At 52.5% G+C, this 19,467-nt stretch overlaps 8 protein-coding genes across 8 annotated transcripts; 5 read left to right on the top strand and 3 right to left on the bottom strand.

Annotated features, from left to right (window-relative positions):
• Positions 1 to 102: 102 nt before the first annotated feature.
• BO94DRAFT_535615 (Ulp1 protease) lies at positions 103 to 4,665 on the top strand. Its single transcript, XM_025611831.1, has 8 exons — positions 103 to 366; positions 475 to 581; positions 641 to 721; positions 786 to 843; positions 900 to 2,101; positions 2,213 to 2,578; positions 2,631 to 2,705; positions 2,758 to 4,665. Exons 1-8 carry the CDS (start codon positions 154 to 156, stop codon positions 4,403 to 4,405), a joined length of 3,750 nt encoding a protein of 1,249 aa, XP_025467047.1. The 5' UTR covers positions 103 to 153; the 3' UTR covers positions 4,406 to 4,665.
• Positions 4,666 to 4,695: 30 nt separating this feature from the next.
• On the bottom strand, positions 4,696 to 5,483 carry BO94DRAFT_624647 (gamma-glutamylcyclotransferase family protein; the record flags this gene model as incomplete). The annotated part of the gene is made up of 3 exons (XM_025617236.1): positions 5,270 to 5,483; positions 4,955 to 5,218; positions 4,696 to 4,889 (listed from the first exon to the last, which is right to left on the bottom strand). The coding sequence occupies exons 1-3, from the start codon at positions 5,295 to 5,297 to the stop codon at positions 4,696 to 4,698; spliced, it is 486 nt and encodes a 161-aa protein (XP_025467046.1). The 5' UTR covers positions 5,298 to 5,483.
• Positions 5,484 to 5,636: 153 nt separating this feature from the next.
• Positions 5,637 to 6,851, top strand: BO94DRAFT_535614 (signal peptidase complex subunit SPC3). Its single transcript, XM_025611830.1, has 3 exons — positions 5,637 to 5,966; positions 6,040 to 6,113; positions 6,184 to 6,851. The coding sequence occupies exons 1-3, from the start codon at positions 5,821 to 5,823 to the stop codon at positions 6,705 to 6,707; spliced, it is 744 nt and encodes a 247-aa protein (XP_025467045.1). The 5' UTR covers positions 5,637 to 5,820; the 3' UTR covers positions 6,708 to 6,851.
• Positions 6,725 to 7,792, bottom strand: BO94DRAFT_624645 (YqaE/Pmp3 family membrane protein). Its single transcript, XM_025617235.1, has 3 exons — positions 7,424 to 7,792; positions 7,200 to 7,275; positions 6,725 to 7,138 (listed from the first exon to the last, which is right to left on the bottom strand). Exons 1-3 carry the CDS (start codon positions 7,470 to 7,472, stop codon positions 6,976 to 6,978), a joined length of 288 nt encoding a protein of 95 aa, XP_025467044.1. The 5' UTR covers positions 7,473 to 7,792; the 3' UTR covers positions 6,725 to 6,975.
• A 238-nt stretch (positions 7,793 to 8,030) lies between these two features.
• Positions 8,031 to 9,699, bottom strand: BO94DRAFT_82884 (protein kinase PKP2). The gene is made up of 4 exons (XM_025617694.1): positions 9,480 to 9,699; positions 9,308 to 9,427; positions 8,968 to 9,250; positions 8,031 to 8,912 (listed from the first exon to the last, which is right to left on the bottom strand). The coding sequence occupies exons 1-4, from the start codon at positions 9,605 to 9,607 to the stop codon at positions 8,121 to 8,123; spliced, it is 1,323 nt and encodes a 440-aa protein (XP_025467043.1). The 5' UTR covers positions 9,608 to 9,699; the 3' UTR covers positions 8,031 to 8,120.
• A 984-nt stretch (positions 9,700 to 10,683) lies between these two features.
• BO94DRAFT_535611 (ubiquitin-specific protease UBP15) lies at positions 10,684 to 15,331 on the top strand. Its single transcript, XM_025611829.1, has 11 exons — positions 10,684 to 10,991; positions 11,101 to 11,221; positions 11,392 to 11,536; positions 11,601 to 11,758; positions 11,811 to 12,000; positions 12,047 to 12,155; positions 12,208 to 13,156; positions 13,209 to 14,341; positions 14,398 to 14,712; positions 14,767 to 14,896; positions 14,950 to 15,331. Exons 1-11 carry the CDS (start codon positions 10,983 to 10,985, stop codon positions 15,057 to 15,059), a joined length of 3,369 nt encoding a protein of 1,122 aa, XP_025467042.1. The 5' UTR covers positions 10,684 to 10,982; the 3' UTR covers positions 15,060 to 15,331.
• A 192-nt stretch (positions 15,332 to 15,523) lies between these two features.
• BO94DRAFT_535610 (emp24/gp25L/p24 family protein) lies at positions 15,524 to 16,727 on the top strand. The gene is made up of 4 exons (XM_025611828.1): positions 15,524 to 15,739; positions 15,823 to 16,011; positions 16,096 to 16,375; positions 16,457 to 16,727. Exons 1-4 carry the CDS (start codon positions 15,587 to 15,589, stop codon positions 16,465 to 16,467), a joined length of 633 nt encoding a protein of 210 aa, XP_025467041.1. The 5' UTR covers positions 15,524 to 15,586; the 3' UTR covers positions 16,468 to 16,727.
• Positions 16,664 to 17,508, top strand: BO94DRAFT_82921 (uncharacterized protein). Its single transcript, XM_025617695.1, has 2 exons — positions 16,664 to 16,729; positions 16,785 to 17,508. Exon 2 carries the CDS (start codon positions 16,959 to 16,961, stop codon positions 17,364 to 17,366), a length of 408 nt encoding a protein of 135 aa, XP_025467040.1. The 5' UTR covers positions 16,664 to 16,729; positions 16,785 to 16,958; the 3' UTR covers positions 17,367 to 17,508.
• The last annotated feature ends 1,959 nt before the right edge of the window (positions 17,509 to 19,467 follow it).

Below are 19,467 nucleotides of genomic sequence, written 5' to 3'. Positions count from 1 at the left end.
AGGGCTCCGCATGCCGGTGGGCAGAACCCTCCACCGCCTTTCTTGCCATCATGATGCATTTCTCTCATCGCCATGCCCACTTCTGCTCAACTTTCGCCGATATGAAATTCCCCCGGACCCTTCCGGTCATGCAATGACCCTGCCACCGACTACATGTCCCTCTTTGGTAAACTGTCAGACATTTTTACCCGCCGGTCCCCTCGTCGACCCGTCCTCTCCCCGCAAAACACTCCCCATCCTGTTCCACCATCAGATGCGACCTCCGATCACATACAGCGGACTGAGACGTCCGGCGCATGGAATGCCGGCTCGCCTTTAGAATCTCACTCTCTACACACATCATTCGAAGGCACCTTCCCATCTACTGTAAGACCTTGATTCTTATCTCACCTTGTGTAATCCGGAGCCTTCACCATTCTTTGATGGCGCCTTGGCATTTGTTCTTTTCCGCCGTGCTAACATTTACTGTTATAGTCTGCTTCTAGCAATGCCGAAGGACTTCGACATAATTGCGAACTCCGACCTGTACGTCCACAATACCGTCAGACCGTTCCTCGATCAGAATCTGGGATGCGTCGTCTGTAAATATGGCCTCGCGATGCGGAAGTCTGCCGACCGATACTGATCTAATTGATAACAGGACTGGCGAGACAACACATGCCAAGCTGCGCCGGACCCCCGAAAGCAAAGACGAGGCGAGGTTATTCTTTTCTAGCAAACGGTACGTTCGAATATGTTTGTTGGTCATGGGAGCAACATGCTGATCAGAAAATGCTGCTTTTCAGGAAAGATCCCGCTGGTGTTCCCGTGGTGCCAGGACAAGCGCGAAACAATAAACCGAAGGTATGATGAGACCGGAACTCGAGAACCATACTGTGCGTGCTGACATGCGGTTCAAGTCACCTTACGCACCCGTGGATAGGATTTCGAAAGCTCGAGACAGTGGCCCAGTCCGCGCCCAGGGGAAACAACGTCATTCCCGTGATGATCAGGCAGAGAATGCCGCAGGATACCCAAGGTCCGAAAGGCCCAGCAAACGACGTCGTCAGGGATCCCTAGAAGGATATCTTCGTGAAAAGCCCAGAAATTTTCCCGACAACGATGTTGCGGAGCACCCCGCACAGGAGGCGCACCGCATCGCCGATCACCCGTCACGTATGTCTCCCACTTTGAGCCAAAATGCCGGGAAGACAAAGAAACAGCGGAATAACAGACGTGGAGAAGTAAAAGAGTACCGAAGCGTCGAAAAATACATCAAACTACCCCGAATACAGCCTAGCCCAAAGCGTGGTGCCCCAAAGCCCTACGCCGGTGCATCATCAGACGATGACCGCGATGAACGCTTTACAGAAAATGCCACTAAAGAAAGACGGAGAATCAGCTCCCTTCTATCTGAGATGGACTCCGGACATAAACCGGAACGACCGCTCAAGCCAGAGGTTCTCGAGAGCGTCGAAATCATAAACCCGAGGTCGCCGGTTCTTGCAATGGACGCGAAATGGAGCCCGACTCTTCCACAAAAATCTTTTAAGACGGATATAGGAAGAAATATTACCGAATCGAGGGAAAGCCCCGATGAGCTTCAGGGCGCAGTAACGGTGCGGCCGCCAACTTTAAGTGAGGGCGCCAGAGCCGAGCTCGAGAGACATATAGCCACAACAGGCCGTCAGCCATCATCACAGGATATTCAACCGACCATCTTCGAATCTTCCCAGAGCAAGAATAGGGGGAAGCGGAAAAACAAAAGAGCGCAACCCTCGGAGACTATATCAACTCAACAATCATTCGGGGCAGCCTTCGTTCGGTTTGGTCCCACTGAGCACCACGCATCATCGCTCTGCCAACCTCTCGAAATTGATGTCGATAAGGTGAAGCACATGATCGCGTTGGCTCGCGCAGCGGATCTGGTGGATGGATTTGAAGTGCCTCTTTCCAAGGTAATAAGTATCGTCAGGGGAGATTCAACCAGCAATAAGGTCAGGCTCAATCTGAATCTGCCGGCAGTCGGTCGATTGATCGACATAGATTTCGTGTCCATGCCAGAAAAAGAAGGGTTTTGTTCTCTTTTGAGCAGCGTGACTTCCATACAGGAAAGGCCTAGGTATGTCTGCTCTCGTTTTTTAAAAACCTTAACGTCTTATCTTCTTCCGTACCTTGTCACTACCCTTCTCTAGTTCTTTTACCTTTTGCTACTGGGCTAATATGAGAGCAGCGAATGGATGAACAAGGCATTCAACAAAGCACAAAGGGAACACAAGCAATTTCCAAATGGCACCAAGCGGCCTTGCTCTGAGAGCGGGCCCGAGCACGTTCCTGACAAGCCAGCCCCTTCCACCAAACGGGTGAAACTCACGGACGCCCTGCGAGATAAGAACGGAGTTGCCGTTGGGAGACAGCCGTCGACTTCGGAACGGGCGAACCCCTCCACCGAGCCATCTCAGCCTGAAAAGAGCCCAGCTCGCGTGTCCAAGCGGGCCGCCGAACCAAGCGTGGAGATTCCCGTGAAAAAATTCGCGCCCAGCATGTCGACAAGAGCAATGTCACGTCGTCCGACTTCTGACCCGACCACGGTTGTATGGTATGTACTGGCCGACCGTTTATTATGGATTTCAACTGACAAGCCATGGCAGCGACGACAGCGACGACAGCGACGACGACCTTGCAGAGCAACCTGTGCCCGAGGTGCATGCAAAGAAGTGGCATAAGTAGGCAACCCTCTGCAAGATTTCGCCGACTCTGATGCTAATGATGTACTAGGCCACTTGTCTATCCACTCATTGGGAAAAAGAAGGCCGAAGTGGATGTGTACGATCTCGAACGACTCCGGGAGAACGAATTTTTGAATGACAACCTCATCGGGTTCTACATCCGATTTCTCCAGGAACATCTGGATCGGACCAACAAGGAGGTGGCGAAGAAGGTCTATTTCTTCAATTCATTCTTTCATGACACCCTGATGAAGGTCCCCAGAGGCAAGCGAGGCATTAATTATGAAGGGGTGCAAAAGTGGACGAGGACGGTTGACATATTCAGCCACGATTATGTTGTAGTGCCTATCAACGAAAGTGCGCACTGGTATGTCGCCATCATATGCAACTTACCGAGCCTGCAGGGCATCGCCGAGGAGAGCCCAACTCCTGGAGAACTGACCGAAGGCGAGAAAGAGCCTTCGGCTCCTCCAGACAGTCAGGTTCGGGAGATATTTGAAACACCAGAGCCTGAGACAACATCACACAAGGATGATGAAGACGGAAAGGCAATCGACTCAGAGTTCGCGAGAGAAGAACTGGCCAGGCAGTCGCTTGCTTCGATGAGGTTATTTGATGAGTCCGCGAAAGAGAAATCTAACGAGGGCTCTGGTGTAGACGAAGAGTGGCCTGAGGTCGAAGAGAATCCAATTAGCCCACCCAAAGGGCTGTCTACCGAGCGACTTGATGCGAAGACGGCCTCTCAATTGCCTGAGCCGTCTGCAAAGCCTCGCAAGCAAAAGATCAAACGGGGTCCCAAGTACGATGCCTTTCAGCCAATTATCCTTACGTTTGACTCGTTAAATGTGTCTCGCTCTCCAACAATAAGCTCCCTGCGTGAATACCTCTGTAAGGAAGCGAAATCAAAGAAAGGCATCGATATCAACAAAAACTTGATCAAGGGAATGAGAGCTCAGGATATTCCGTTACAGCCCAATTATTCCGACTGTGGGCTGTATCTTCTGGCGTACCTGGAAAAGTTTGTTCAGGACCCGGATGTATTTGTCAGGAAGATTCTTCGGAGGGAAATGGACCAAGTGAATGACTGGCCTCCCCTGAGGTCAGGCCTACTCCGACACCGGCTCCGCAAATTCCTGGATGCGCTTTGGGATGAGCAGGAACAGCTGAAGAGCCAGAAAATGAGCGATCACGAAACCATGGCGGACAAGAAGCCAATATGCTACCTTCTAGGGGGTCCTACGTCGGCAAATGTGAAGTATGAACAGGAATCGTCCGGGGCTATGAAGTTATCGGAGAACTTTGTTCCAGACTCTAATCACGAGAGACACATGGTAACCGGCGTGGAAGTCGATCTGAACCGGGAAAATCCTACACAGACCGAGCTAGTAGGGGAAATGACAGGGTCACAGCCTCATACTGCCGGTACTCTGAAGCAGTCGGCTGAGAGAGATGTTGTCCTGGTCCCAGACAGTCAGCCAGAGATCGCCTCGTCCAATGCCAATCCTCAGCCGTCCAAGTCACCCCGACGGGCTCCAGAAACAGATTTACAACCCCGGATCGTTATTGATATAAAAGATGTCGCGGAGGGCGAGGGTCCCGACACCGTGACTGTTGTGCCGGTGGAGACACAGGTCCGGGAGACGCCCCCAAGGTCGTCTGCGCCTGTGCGCGGTAGTGTTGAAAAAAGTCCTACCTAAGAGAGTGGAATTCGCAGTGTCATTCGACCTTCATTCTTATGTTCCTATGTATCATTCTTTTGATGTTTTGCAGTCCGTGCAATCTGCACGCCGGCGTTCGGACACCGTGGGGTGGGTTGACAGTGTTACCGGTTGCATTAGATACCAAGCATTGCGTGCGATTATGATTCAGCGAGAATTCGTGAGGTGGGGGGCTGGGGCTTAGTCTTGCGAATGTATATACCATTACTATCATAGAACCAAGACGATCTAGCTATCTTTATCCCCAGCTCAACCCAGCCTAACCTAATCTATGAGTACTCCTCATCCGCCTCCACCCACCACGCCAATTTATCCCTCTTGAACGCCTCAAAATCCCACTCTGCCCCCTCCAACCGCTCCTCCCCAGCAGTCCACACATACGTAACGGCCTCCACCTCCTTCCCCTCCTTCGCTCCCCCCGCCGCATCCAACAACCCTCGTACCTTTCCCTCCTCTCCCCCCCCTTCTCCTCCTCATCACCACCACCATCCAACACCCTGACCCTAACCGTCCTCTTCTCATACTCACTTCCTTCGAACCGATCCAATCGAAATACATCCCCATCCGTCAACCCCCACACCACCGTCCCAAGCACCGAGGGCCCCGGCCCCGCACCAGCATCCTCTCCCTCTGACACGGGCACTATCCCTGGATAATCTGCCCCCTGGACCCGATGCCGTCGGTAGTTGTGCAATATCGCGGGCTTGATGGTTAAAAGCGCCTTTTGCCATGGTTCGGGGACCGCTTGGCCGTGGATCACTCGGTGGAGGATTTGGGGGGCCATTAGGGTGCCTTTTTTTGTTAACAGAGTGGGATTTAGAAGGGGGGAAGGGGAGAGTGTACCGTAGAAGAAGAGGACATGGTCGCCCATTTTTTTTATCTGGATTGGGGATGCTGGGATGGGAGTTGGAGATATGCGGGGTTTGTTGACTTTTGTAGCGTACTGTAAGTGCGGTGTAGTGGAATCGGTGTTGACGTCGCGGAAGAAACCAACCGGTATGTATATTAAGGGTGTATGATTGAAGAAATCAGTCCCAGCTAGATACACATAGAATCAATCACAAAAGCGAAGAGAAGATAATAGTAAGAGGAGGTACGGATAGATCGATAAATAGCTAGAATGTATATCGATCGGCCGCCATGCTTATCGATAAGCTAGGGTCCTTCGCCACAGCCAATCCCGAAAAGGCCCATGTGGCTTCAACCCGAGCTCCATTCATCCATTCAAGCATCCCCAGCACTCAGTCCATAGGTGCACTCCATCCCACCCTAGGGTCCGCACACCACACGACTGGGAGATTCGCTCTCCTTTTCCTTCCTTCCTTTACTACCGTCCGTTAGGACCCTTAACCACACCACCATCAAAACAAAAGAGAGAAAGAAAAGAGAGAAAGATGCACTCAGCACTCAACCGCGCACAAGCCGTCTTCGGCTTCTTCACGACCGTCGCGCTCTTCGTCGCCGGTCTCGCGGCCCTTTCTGTACTTCTTTACCCGACGGACGGAATCACATCTAATGTGAAGGTGCGCGATGTGAAAGTGTACGTTTCCCCATTCCCCCATCCCCATCTCCGCATAAATCAACCAACTACTAACCCAAAACCCCACACGCAGAACAAAAGGCCGTCCACACTACTACAGCACCAAAAAAGAAGAATACGCGACGATGCGCTTCGATTTGGACGCTGGTACGCATACCCTCCCCCTCCCCCAATCCCAACCCCAACGCCAATACTAACAAACAATGCGGGATAATAGACCTCTCCCCCCTCTTCACCTGGAACACCAAACAACTCTTCGTCTACGTGTACGCAAGCTACCCCACCTCCCCGAACTCCAACACCACCTCGCACTCCGTAATCTGGGATACGATAATCCCGGCCCCCGAATCGCCTTACTCGGTTGATGCGCTTCGCGAACGGTTCTTCCCTACCACCACCAAGGCTGGGAATAAGAATAAGCGGACGGCGAAGAAGTCGGCCACTGTTACTGGGAAGGGGAAGGGGAAGGGGAAGGCGGCGGAGCCAGGGGTTCTGAAGCTGCGGGATCAAAAGGCCAAGTACTCGATTGGGGATGTTTCGGGGAAGATGGCGGAACGGGATAATGTGACGTTGTCGGTGGGGTGGAATGTGCAGCCTTGGGTGGGTGCGTTGTGGTGGAGTCCGGAGTCGGGAAGTGTGCCTAGGACGGAGGGGGATGTTGGGACGAGTAAGGTTTTTGGGTTGCCGGCGTTGAAGAGTAGAAGTACTGGTGCTTCTGCAGGCGCTGGGGCGAAGGTGTGAGGGGGGTGGTGTTGTGTGGGATGATAGCATTGGGATTTTGGGTGTTGTGATGGATTGATTGTAGGGTTGCCCTTTTTTTTTAATTCCATTTTCTTTTCTTTTTCGGTTGGGACACAACAGGTAAACATAAACATAAAACATAAGCATCAAGTGAACCTCAACTCCATTATCGATATCCGTACCAGTCGCTCAGAAAAACCCATGTCATGACAATGCAATGCCCGAAAAGTAAACCCAGACTCGCCCGTCTGGCCCATCCAGCCAACGCTCAAGGAATAGTACCATACGTCTGATGGTGATGATGACCTCCACGCTGAATCCTCTCCGAATAAACACCCGGAGCACGTCGCGGAGCCGTTACCTCTCCCGCATTGCGATTACCGTAGTAAACGTATTCGAGATAGAAAGCGTGGATGTGACCGGGCAGGTATCTAAATCAGTCAGCCCAAGCACCATCCTCCCAAATAACCCAAAATGAATATGAAGACCAACCCGAGAATCGTCAAAAGGATATTGATAAGCAGATCAACACTGCAGCCCGAAATCAAGAACACACCGAGAGGAGGTACTATATTCACGACCGACCAGATTAGCCTCATCCATCTTCACATTCACCCACCCACTTTATATACTATATCCTGTGTTTGGTTTGGTTGCAGTGGATAACATAATTTCCTGTTCCTGTTCCTGTTCCGGGGAGGTGGGGATCCACATACTGAACAAAGTGATGAGAATCAAACAAAGCATGGAACATGTTCCGGCCATGTCGAAGAACACTTATACTTCAATATTCTTGTTGATGTTGATGTTAGAGTTGTTGGGTTAGGTGCGTGAAGCCGATTTCACACGTTTGCTGGTATCCAAATACGTGCCGAGGAAGCTAAGACACAGGATCACAAACAGCAGAATGAAGATATAAATGGGGACGTTGTCATCCTTGGCGGAATTGAGACGCTTCATGTTGGGTTTCGGGTTTGCGCTCACAAGGTTTGGATCGACGTCACCGGGGCGCGGGAAGTGGTAGTAGCAATCAGCCTTAAGAGGCGGCGCCACGGACAACAGTACTCGGACGGAGGCCCTCAGCTGGATGGATGGGAAATGAACGGCGTGGTGTTGTTTGGGGGGCTTTTTTGGCCGGGATGCATTCCATATGACGTCATCCCGCAGACGGGGCGCCAATGGGAGGCGCTTGCCTGTTTGGGCTTACGGCGGAGCCATGGAAACCTGGGGTAGGCTAAGTGGGGATGGAACGATGGATGCGATTATGGCAGGTGGCATTGACTACCGATGGTAAATAGCTAAATATTAGCTAAAGAGCAAGCAAGCTCAGTACTATCTTTACTAGTCTTCTTTCATTCTTCATTATGTACGGCATAGCGTTCTTTTCTGGCATCTCACAACGTTGGAAATCATTTAGACGGCATCAATCGACGCTCGCGTCGTCACCTGTTCGTTCTTGTTTCCCAGTTTCGAAATCTGAAGGAACGCGTCCACACCGTAACCTTCCAGGCTGTGGAGCTCCAGGCTACCTGCCCAGTATTCGGCATACACTCGACTCATCGGAAGTCCAATCCCCAGCCGCAGATTAGGAGGTCGCGAGGTCAGCGAATCCAGCGAGCTCTCGCGGAATGTTTCCTTGTCGGCATCCTTCCTTTCGGTCGACACGCTCAGCTCCTGCATCGTGGCTGCCATGGCGGGAACCTGCCCCAGATTATGCAGATGCGATTTGCTGTGAGGACCCTTGTTGAAGGACCACAGGTACGGTAGAACCTCGCGCGGGATCCCTCCTCCCTGGTCGGACACACGCAAGATCACATGCTGTGGCGCCTCGCAGATAAGCACTTCGATCGGGGGTGGTCTCTCTGAAGAGTCCTTGTACCGCTCGCTCACGGCTTGGATCGAGTTACGCAATAGCTCGCCGATGATGTATTCCAGGTGACTCAGCATATAAGGGAAGGTGGCCTCGAGGTGCCCCTGCACCGAGATCTCCGGAATCTTATCCGACCCAGAGCTCTGCCGCATCATGTCCTGCGTTAGCTTTCCACATCGCTCAGCAACCTCTTTTGCGTTGCATTTGAGGAAAACTTCTCCAACAAAATCGGCGTTCAGGTCGGTGCGATCTTGCGAGCCGGGAAAGTGCCATGGCGAGTTGAAAGTTTCCGTCAAAGCAAGATGTTGCTCGGCGATAACACGACGAGAGATCCTCTGTTGCATTCAATTAATCAGACATGAGATGTCTAGCTTGCCTCGGGATTCATACCGCTCGAAGAAGAGTATTCATGAAGTTGTCTAGCACATCTGGTGCGACAAGCTCACGGCACTCCAAGACACCCGTTGCAAGTTTGGGGATCACGACAAGGTGCTCTTGAAGCGTCTTGCGTAAAACATCGCAAAACTTGTCATTGTCATCTAACGTCTTTATCTCCTGGATGGTCCGAAACCGCTCGAAGGCCTTGTAATAAAGTTCGTATACTTGGGACAGGTGGGGGTTGGCGACTACCACGTACGGCAGCCGTTGGATATCTCGGAGGCGATGTGCGATTCTAAGTGGGAAATTCACGGTTAGTAAAAGCCGAGAATGCCTAGATGACTATACTAACCTGGTAGGAAGCTCAGTTCGTACGTAGTTGGCTGAGCTGATGAGTCGCGATTCCGTCAGTGTTCGTCCAAAGAAAGTCAGCTGTCGTAAACTGATCGGACGGATGTCACGCTCAACCCATCTGCGGCCCATTAGCATTGCCGCCCGGCAGGTTTGGGGAGATGACGGCGTACTCATCTAAAGCCGACACCGGCCTCCACGGCGGCGGATTGTGGGTTTGCTGACTGAAGTAGAATCGTGACTTTGGGGCGCAGATTTGACGAAGAGCACGCCAGCGACGAGCTGGATGACTCCACGCCATCCTCTCTGCGAGGGACTGACTCAAATGGCAATGTCTCAATCGCGGAAGTGACACGGAGATGGCCGTATTACGCCAATGAAGAGTGGGCGCGCATCAAAAGAACCACACGAGATCAGAATTGGATGAGATGGTCCCTACATGGCTCTCCCGGGAGGATTGTCAATTCGGCCCACCACCGTTGAATTCACAGTGGCATGACATGGTTCCTGATGGCAGATGCGGCCAGTTCCAAGCGCCCGGGCGGTGAGAGCTTCAAGGTGAAGCTGGCTGGCATGTGACGTGCCTTTGTTACGGCAATATGGAACTTAAAAGGGCCGCTTGGCTCACATGTGGAGGGAACTCGATGAACAAAGCTGAATGCAGTCCCCAGGATTCCCTTCTGTCTGGTCTGTCTCTGGTGGTGTGGAGTGTCAGACCCGTGCAAAGTGCTGCCTAGAAAAGAAGACTTCTCCCCTCCCTCAATCATACGCTAAACACAATGACTTGGGGAGGAAGTAAAAACCACAAGATGATAAGCATCTACAAAAAGAGCAAGGACTATGAAGGGAACCTATGTGATGTATTGGGCATCTGCACTATATATACGGAATATGCCGGATAAAAATTATGATCGTTATCAGTATCAGCATCTGACCAGGTCTCGGGTGGAGCGCGTGAAAAATGCACAGGTGATATCACCGTTGGGTAGGTGGCTATCTACCTATCTATCAGTAAGAACAGCCAGACAAGGCAACGAGTGTCTGGCCGGCAGAATTTAAGGCTGCAGATGCGAAACAGGTAACTGCGACGGCATTCGCACGATCAGAAGCACCGCCCTGAATCTTTCCAGTGTTTCCACGGGGACCTGACCAGGTGCATCCACCACCACCAGAGGGGATCGTATGTTTAGACAGAACTTCATGAAGGGATCAATTCCCAGTTGTAGCTAGCTAGATCCACTCTCAGGCGATAAGCCATCAAACCACCCCTTCGAAAGCAGGGAGCAGCAGCAGCAGCAGCAGCAGGTAGCAGGTAGCAGGGTAGGAGCCTGGAGGTGGCCGTCGGAACCTCTGCTCCAGTCTTAATAATAAGGGCTGCGAGTGTCCCGCATGCCCGTCCGTTTGGACTGATTGGATTATTGGGTGATGGCAACTCCGCCACTAGCTTCATCCAAACTCCTGCGGACTGGAATCGCTACAGCCCAGAACCTCTCTCTCAATTCTCATTCTCGCCTTTCGAGGTCCTGACCTCTCCACCTTCCCTTCATTCCGCCTCATCCCACCCCCTCGCCTCGGGATTAATCCTGTTCCGCTAATACCCCGTCTTCCTGCCGCGTTCCGTCCGTGAGAAGAGTCTGTCGTTCATCGCCAGTGCGGGTACGCACTTTTTTCCCTACATGGACAACGTGAGTGCTGCCTCTCATCGCCGTTCTTCTAGCCACCTTCGCATCGACCTCCGGGGATGCCTGTATCTCACAACGCCCGGTCGCTAACTCCGTGCCTCGGATACGTTAGGTCCCAGACAGTGAGATGCTCGTCGACGAATATGAGCAGTACCACAATGACAGAACCGACGAAGTCGTCGTCTCTCGGTCTGGTTCGGAGGACCTGGAGCCAGAGCCTCTTGCCGATGACCGTAAGGCTCCCATTTCTCCTTCCATCGTCTCTTCATCGTCTCATGCGCGTGGCCCTGGTCGTCATTTGGTTTCACGAATCCCCCGCGGTGGGGTGGCCGCTCCAATCCGCAGCTATGAGCGCTCTCTCCGTCAAGCTTGAGAACATGTCTGATTCAGATCTCCCCTACAGATGCAGCAATGATGGCCCGGATCCTCCCGAAGGACCCCGATCTGGAAACCGAAGATGAGACCTATCACACATGGCATATCCAGGATTGGCGGAAACTTAAGAAGAAGGAGCACGGCCCGGTCTTCCAGTGCGCCGGCTTTCCTTGGTGGGTACACAGTTCTATTTCTATTGTTTTGGCCCGACCTGGCGGCTCTGACAGTCATCGATAGGCGGGTCCTGTTCTTCCCATACGGAAATCATGTCGAGCACGCATCGTTCTATCTGGAGCATGCCTGGGAAAACGAGCCCCCGGCGAACTGGTATGCTTGCGTTCAGTTTGCTCTGGTCCTGTGGAACGTGAATGACCCGTCGATGTACATCTCCCATGGTGCGTATAGCCGGATCGCAAGCATTTGCTATTCCTTCTAATCGGAATGTAGTCGCCACACATCGGTTCAATTCGGATGAGGGAGACTGGGGCTTTACTCGATTCTGTGAGCTACGCCGGCTCTTTAGCATGCCGTGGGAGGGCCGTGGGGTTCCTCTGGTGCAAAACGAAGAAGCCCGTGTCACAGCCTATGTCCGCGTGGTCAAGGACCCGACCGGTGTTTTATGGCACAGCTTTCAGAAGTATGTATCGACCCATGTTCCCTCGAGCACTGCTGACTGCGTCTAGCTATGATTCGAAGAAGGAAACCGGCATGGTCGGGTTGAAGAACCAGGGTGCGACCTGTTACCTCAATTCGCTTCTGCAATCTCTGTACTTTACCAATTCCTTCCGAAAGGTACGTGGCCGCTGCTACCAATTGCAGTAAGAATGTACTAATAGACTCGAAGGCCGTCTATGAAATTCCGACGGAGGCAGAAGCCTCAAGAGACAACAGCGCCTGGACGCTCCAGAGACTGTTCTACAACCTCCAAACAAACGAGAACTCTGTGTCGACCACTGAGCTCACAGCGTCCTTTGGCTGGGAGTCTAGACAAATATTTGAGCAACAGGATGTTCAGGAACTCTCGCGGAAACTCATGGAGAGGATGGAGGAGAAGATGAAAGGCACGCCGGCGGAAAAAGCTCTTCCGGAACTCTTCGTCGGAAAAACGAAAACCTACATCTCCTGCATCAATGTCGACTACGAATCATCGCGCGTGGAAGACTTTTGGGATATCCAACTTAATGTCCGAGGCAACAAGACCCTCGATGACAGTTTCAAAGACTACATTCAGGTGGAGACACTCGAGGGCGAGAACAAGTACGATGCCGGTCAGCCATACGGCCTCCAAGACGCAAAGAAAGGTGTCATCTTCGAGAGCTTTCCTCCTGTCCTGCACCTTCACTTGAAGCGATTCGAGTATGACATCCATCGCGACGCCATGATGAAGATCAACGACCGTCACGCTTTCCCCATGGAGTTCGATGCCACTCCGTACCTTTCCAACGATGCCGATAAGTCGGAGCCCTGGATCTACCAGTTGCATGGTGTCCTGGTGCACAGTGGCGACCTCAATGCTGGCCATTATTATGCCTTTTTGAAGCCTACTAAAGACGGGTTCTGGTACCGGTTCGACGACGACCGGGTGACCCGGGCTACTGACAAGGAGGTTCTCGAGGAGAACTACGGTGGCGAATATGAACTGGCCAACGGAGCGGCCGGTGTCAGACAGCCTTACACCCGCGGGTTATCGACAAAACGTTCAATGAACGCTTACATGTTGGTGTATATTCGGAAGACCAGATTAGATGATGTACTCTTGCCTATCACGAAAGACGAAGTCCCCTCTCACATCGGTATGTTGGATGGCCTTGTTGTCCGCATAGCTCTATGCTAACCATGACACAGAGCAACGGCTTGTGGAGGAGCGAGTTGAGTTGGCACGCCGGAAGAAAGAACGTGAGGAGGCCCACTTGTATATCAATGTTGGCGTTCTGAGCGAAGAGTCTTTCAGGTCTCACCACGGGTTTGATCTCACGAGTACTGAGCTCCCGGCAAGTGACCCTGCGGTGCCCAAGCAGTACAGAATCCTTCGAGCCCAGACAGTCCGAGAATTCGCACACCAACTTGCGGAAGAGGAGGGGGTTGATCACGAGCGGGTCCGTTTCTGGGTCATGGTGAACCGGCAGAACAAGACGACTCGTCCCGACCAAGTCATCAAAGATCAGGACATGACAGTTGAAGAGGCCTATAACCGATATGGCACCAAAGGAAATCCGTTCAAGGTTTGGATGGAGGTTGGACAGCCTTCCGCAGATGGAACCGTCTCCTGGCCTGACAGCAACTCGGTACTGGTCTTCCTGAAGCATTTCGACGCGCCTTCACAAATCATTTCGGGTGTCGGTGCCGTCTACGTGCGCAAAACCCAGAAGGTTGCTGACCTTGCCCCTGCAATCCTTGAGAAGATGGGCTGGCCTGCGGGCACCGAGTTTATGCTGTACGAAGAGATCAAACATAACATGATCGACGTCATGAAACCCAAACAGACATTCCAGCAGTCTGAGATACAGGATGGAGACATCATCACTTTCCAAAGAACGATCAAGGACTCGGAACTGCCGGCCAGTGCACTGTACACGGACGCAAGACAGTATTACGATTATCTTCTGAACCGGATCAATGTCACTTTTGCTCCCATCAAGGCTGATGAAGGCGACGAGTTTACTCTAACCCTGAGCCGCAAGATGACCTACGACCAATTCTCAAAGAAGGTCGGCGAGCATCTGAACGTGGAGTCGACACACTTGCGCTTTGCCCCGGTTCTCGCGAGCACTGGCAAGCCGAAATCATTCATTAAACGGAATCCCAACCAAGCCAATCAGACCTTGTATCATATCACTGGTGGGCAACCAAGTGCTTACGCGTACAGCATGCATCGCCAGGATGCCCTGTATTATGAGGTGTTGGAAACGAGCTTGAGTGACTTCGAGTCCAAGAGTTGCCTGAAGGTCACATGGCTCCCCGAAGGCATCACCAAAGAGGTATGTTTGAAAAGATATTCGTTGCTTAAAAGGTATCGGAGCTGATCAGTATTTAGCAAGTGGTGGAGGTGTTGGTTCCTCGCGACGGAACCATCGCAGATCTCATTGCCGGACTGCAGAAAAAAGCGAGCCTAGACGACGAGACCGTCCGCGAAATACGTGTCTACGAGTCCCACGGCGGAAAGATCTACAGGGATTTCCAAGAAGGATCGAAGATTACTGGCATTAACGAATTCGTGTCACTATACGCCGAAAGAGTTCCCGAAGATGAGGTTAACATGCAGGGCGGCGAACGGACGATAAATGCCTTCAATTTCGATCGTGAGGTCAACCGGCCGCACGGTGTACCCTTCAAGTTCGTCATGAAGCCGGTAGGTTATCGCTCCAATTTTAACTCAAGTTTACATCATGCTCACAGCTCCCAGGGTGAAATCTTCAAGCAGACCAAGGAGCGACTGTCCAAGCGCACGGGCATCAAGGGCAAGCAGTTTGAAAAGATCAAGTTTGCTGTTGTGTCGCGCAACATGTACTCCAACCCGCGTTACGTGGAAGACGGTGAGTCGGCTCTTTGGTACAAAGCGAATGAATTCTTTGGCTGACAGGCACAGATGACATCCTCTCCGACATCATCGGTGATTCGGACGACCTGCTTGGTCTCGAGCATGTAAATAAGAACCGCAACTTTTGGAGCCGGAGTGAATCGTTCTTCATCCGATAGATGGGGCTGGTTTGATGGTTACGTTTGTGCATGTCTCATTCTGCTGGACAGTCCACCTTACGAATGGTAGGCAATGCATACTATTATGGACATACGGAGGACGCATGCTGCCCAGATGATTCGACTTACGATGAAAGGCGAAAAAAAAAACAATATGTTATACATGATGAATAAGGTGTTTCGCTGCGTGGTGGTCCTGTCCGTTAGCTTAGAAGGGCAGGCCTCATGGGCTCGTTATGATGTGTTTTTACCAACTGGAATTGATGTATGACCTACATGACTTGGTTGGGTCCAAGGTTTATGAATGCACAGTATTTCTGAGGCGAGCGGGCCGTGAAGAGAGTAGATGATCATTTGATGTAGGGGAGGTCGTGATTGGGTTGTCCGCGGGCGGGATGCAAACACAACAAACGGAGCGGGCCAAAGTCACAGCTGGCCAGAACTTCCACTCTTCAGTCGCGTGTCTTGAATTCGTCACCCCTGAGCCTAGCCCAACCTGAGCTCGCTGCTCTTCGTCCCTGCTCATAATGCGCTTCGCAGCTCTGGTTATAGGTCTTTTGGCCACCTTTGTGTCGTCCGTGGCCGCCACGGCCCTGACCTACCGACTCGAGGCCAACGAGAAAGCTTGTTTCTATAGCTATGTCGACCAGAGAAACGTCAAGGTTGCTTTCTACTTTGCTGTGAGTGTCCCTATGGCAGGACTCCGCTATCTCTTCTCAATTTAATGAATGGCAATAACCGGGGTTGAAATCTGAGACTACAGGTCCAATCGGGCGGTTCCTTCGATATCGATTACTCCGTTGTCGGTCCCGGCGAAAAGGTGGTTCTAGACGGCACCAAGGAGAGACAAGGCGACTTTGTGTTCACTGCCCAGAGCATTGGAGAATACCGGTTCTGCTTCAACAATGACATGTCGACCTTTGCTGAGAAGATCGTGGATTTCGAGATCGCGGTACGTTTGGTCACCGATGGGCATTACGGGTCCACCTTTTGGTGCATTACACGGAACCAATCTAATTTGCTGTGCCCCCTGCAGGTGGAAAACGAAGAACGCGCGCAACTGCCTTCCCGCCAGGGTGCCAGCCCCGAGCAGGCGTCTGCGTTGGAGGAGTCGATCTTCAAGTTGTCCGCTCAGCTTTCGACCATCACCCGCAACCAGAAGTACTTCCGCACTCGGGAGAACCGTAACTTCAGCACTGTCCGTAGCACGGAGCGTCGGATCTTCAACTTCAGCGTGATCGAGGGTTTGATGATGGTGTCGATGGCCGCTCTGCAGGTCTTCATTGTCCGGTTCTTCTTCCAGGGCGCACGGAAAGGTAAGTGTTGGACCCTAGGTTTATTGGCTCTAACTACGTTTTCTTGATTACCAGGGAATGGATGCTGATCAATTGATGCAGGTTACGTGTGATGAGCGAGCATGAAAATTTCTTCTGTCCTTTATTGTGGCGTCTGTTTGTATCTACCCGCTGTTGTAGGGATCTAGAGTTTTCTCCTGATAATGGAGCTGGTCAATTGGAACACTTTGGTACTGTGTGAATTTTCTTCAAGAGTTAGGAGGTGGATAGCTGGGTTCGGAGCATGACGTTCGTTGCTTCTGCGACCTGGCGAGATGTCGTCTTCTGTCCAAGATCTGGGCAGATTCGGGGCGTCGAAAGGGGTATCAGCCCAAGGTACGTATACGAGCTGATTCTGCCAAGATAGATTCTGAGCATATGACATTGTAAGGGTGGAGTAACAGGCCAACCCCTAGCATAGTTTCCTGACAACTTGTCTCAGCGGCTATCGACGAGCAACACGGTCTTCAAGCAATCCGTGGGTGGTCTGTTTGGGGCCAACGTTCGGTCGATCCTGTCGCCCCGGGGATGAAACTACGTGGCGTCACAGGCGGTTGAGATCCTGATGTGTGCGAGAATCTCTGGTGACCGTATCGTCATGGCCCGACTAGTGCAGGACTCTGGACTTCTTAGGTTGTGCGGACAGCATCATAGGTTCCACGATCCCTGGCGGTATGACGTGAAGAAGCGTCCCATTACTGGCAAGGCGTGCATGCTTCGACATCAGACCAGCGTGGTGTGCAATATCGAGTGTTCGATTCGGCTCCATAGACTTCCGGTTGCTCAAAAATTCGGACTCCTCAAGGAAGGCAACGTGATATCATACGAACGCTCAGGGGCGGTTGCTCTCACCCAGTCGCTGTGGTTCATTCGCACGGTCTATTGTTTCCAATACATTGGGCCAGTTACGCCTGCGCTTTCCTTTCAGCGGCGTGGGGACGTAGGTCTCCTCGGACCCGAGACAGGGAGATAACATCCACGCCGTGAGGGAAGGGTGCAATTCGCTCGCCTGGGAGGTATCCTCGATTATTGGCTTCAAGGAACTTTTTTCCGCGATGGGTCCGCGGGAACGGTTGTCATTCTGCGCGATAATCCGCAACTCGACCATCGATCCAGACCCAGGAAACCCGTCCACAGTATACTGATGATGAGTCTCACTTTTGGTCTGGGGTCTGCTGATTGCCTATTTACACTTTTTTTCCGTACTGGGGAGGATCAGCCCAACTCAACCGACGAGGTCGTCGCCTGGATTGGTCCATGTTGGTGGTCTATTGCCCGAGGCTGCCGCCAAATTGCTCCGAGAAGGTTCATTACGCTAGGGGCTACGTTCAGGGCTGGCAGCATCTTACGCGAATGTTCGGGTCGGCCTTGATCCACCGGCAGACAACCTTCTGCAGCGGTAGCACCTCCGGGGTGGGTCACCATTGGACACAAGCTCTTAGCCGAAGAAGGCCATTGAGGAAGAGGTTGGTGTCCCTGTCCTTGCCGTCTTGCCGCCTTGCCGCAGTGCAGCGATGGTTGGCAATGATGATGGTGCATGGGTTCCGTTCCGGGACTCTTCAGGGATCCTGCAATGTGCCTTGCCGTCCATGGTCGAGGAAGTGGATGGGCTGCGACGGATCTGGGTGTGGCTACTGGCTATACGGACTAGTAACTCTATAGGTGATGATGACCGCTACTACAAAGTATCTTTTGGGGGGAAGTGGAGTGCCTGGAGGGATGGGTCCAGATATCGGTACCCGGAACGGAGTACCTACAGTGTGTTTGAGTGTTGTGTAGGGCCGTGGTTGGGGAGAGGTGATTGGGCCAGGCCAAGAGCAGGCAGTGTGCCAGTGAGGGCACTGATCTGTATCTACCATACTACTAGTAGGTAGTACACAGTACTAGGCTCCGGGGGCACATGGATTATGGATATCTGGCCTCTGAATGTCGCGCAATGACTCGGTGGCTGCCTTACACCTGACGTCACTTGCCCGCCCCAGGCACCGCGCCTTCCCTTTGCAGCCATGGACCCAACTGGACCCTCCAGCGGCCGGCAGCCAATCATCGGCGGGCGAAATCGGGGATGAATTCATCGTCTCCAACGATCCGGCATCACCTCGGCCTGATCGAGTAACCCTCCGCCCACTCTGGGTCTTTTCCATCCATTCGGGACGGTGTTCTTTCTGCCACCCCCTATCTATCTACACAGTAGCTATCTACCTTCCCCCCGGTCCAAGGTTATGGTTAATTAACTCGAGGACGATGGGTCCTCCACAGTCCACACGGCAAGAGAGTCAACCGCCAACCGAGAAGACATGCTCTTTACTATTAGTCTCTTACCTCGTCTTGCAGTTGCTGCAGCGGAGATGATCACTACACCCCGACAAGGCTAGTATTTTCGACGCTAAGCCACCTCTTGCATAGTCCTGGTCCAACTAGTGCCATTCCAGTTTTAGGTTCATCCATGACACATCGCGTCCCATAGTCACACAGACACTACTCTCTCTCACTCTCTCCCTGCTACTAATCCTTCCCCCCCACCAAACACACTTGTCCATTCTTGCCCGCTGTCAGCCTTTGAACCCACTCTGCTCTCTTTTTTTCATGTCGCCTGCCGACGCATCCAGGCCTCCACCAGCATGGATGTCGATCTGCAGGCACGGAGCGCCTCAGTAAACAGGCCGTCGATCTTCGACGCCATGAGATTTTTACTGTGCCAGTCGCATTCCATGTGTGACCTCATGTCGCTCCTATGAAGAGTGGACCGTGGACCGTGGACCATCGACCATCTGGGGGAACGCCGGCCCAGGAGCCAGTGGAGTACGGTTATTTCCGATTATCCTTTTGATGGATGTCTGTCCGGACCCAGTCGCCGCCGCCGCCGTCGCCGCAGCGATGGGGTGAGGAGAAACGCTGGTGCAGGAGCTTCGACCCTTTGCATGGAGGATGCCACTTGGAGGAGCCTGCGACGGCAGATGATGTCATGCCCGTCCTATGAGGGTCCCCGAGGCACAGCAACGCTGTGGGCTGTCTGCTCACGGGCCATGGACAGGTCGAGCCTGTTGCTGTCGTCGACTGGTTGCTCCAGCGCT

Source organism: Aspergillus sclerotioniger (assembly GCF_003184525.1).
Source record: "Aspergillus sclerotioniger CBS 115572 chromosome Unknown BO94scaffold_15, whole genome shotgun sequence".
NCBI lineage: Eukaryota > Fungi > Ascomycota > Eurotiomycetes > Eurotiales > Aspergillaceae > Aspergillus > Aspergillus sclerotioniger.
Note: the sequence above shows the minus strand (reverse complement) of the source record. Positions and strands in the feature narration are given on the sequence as shown.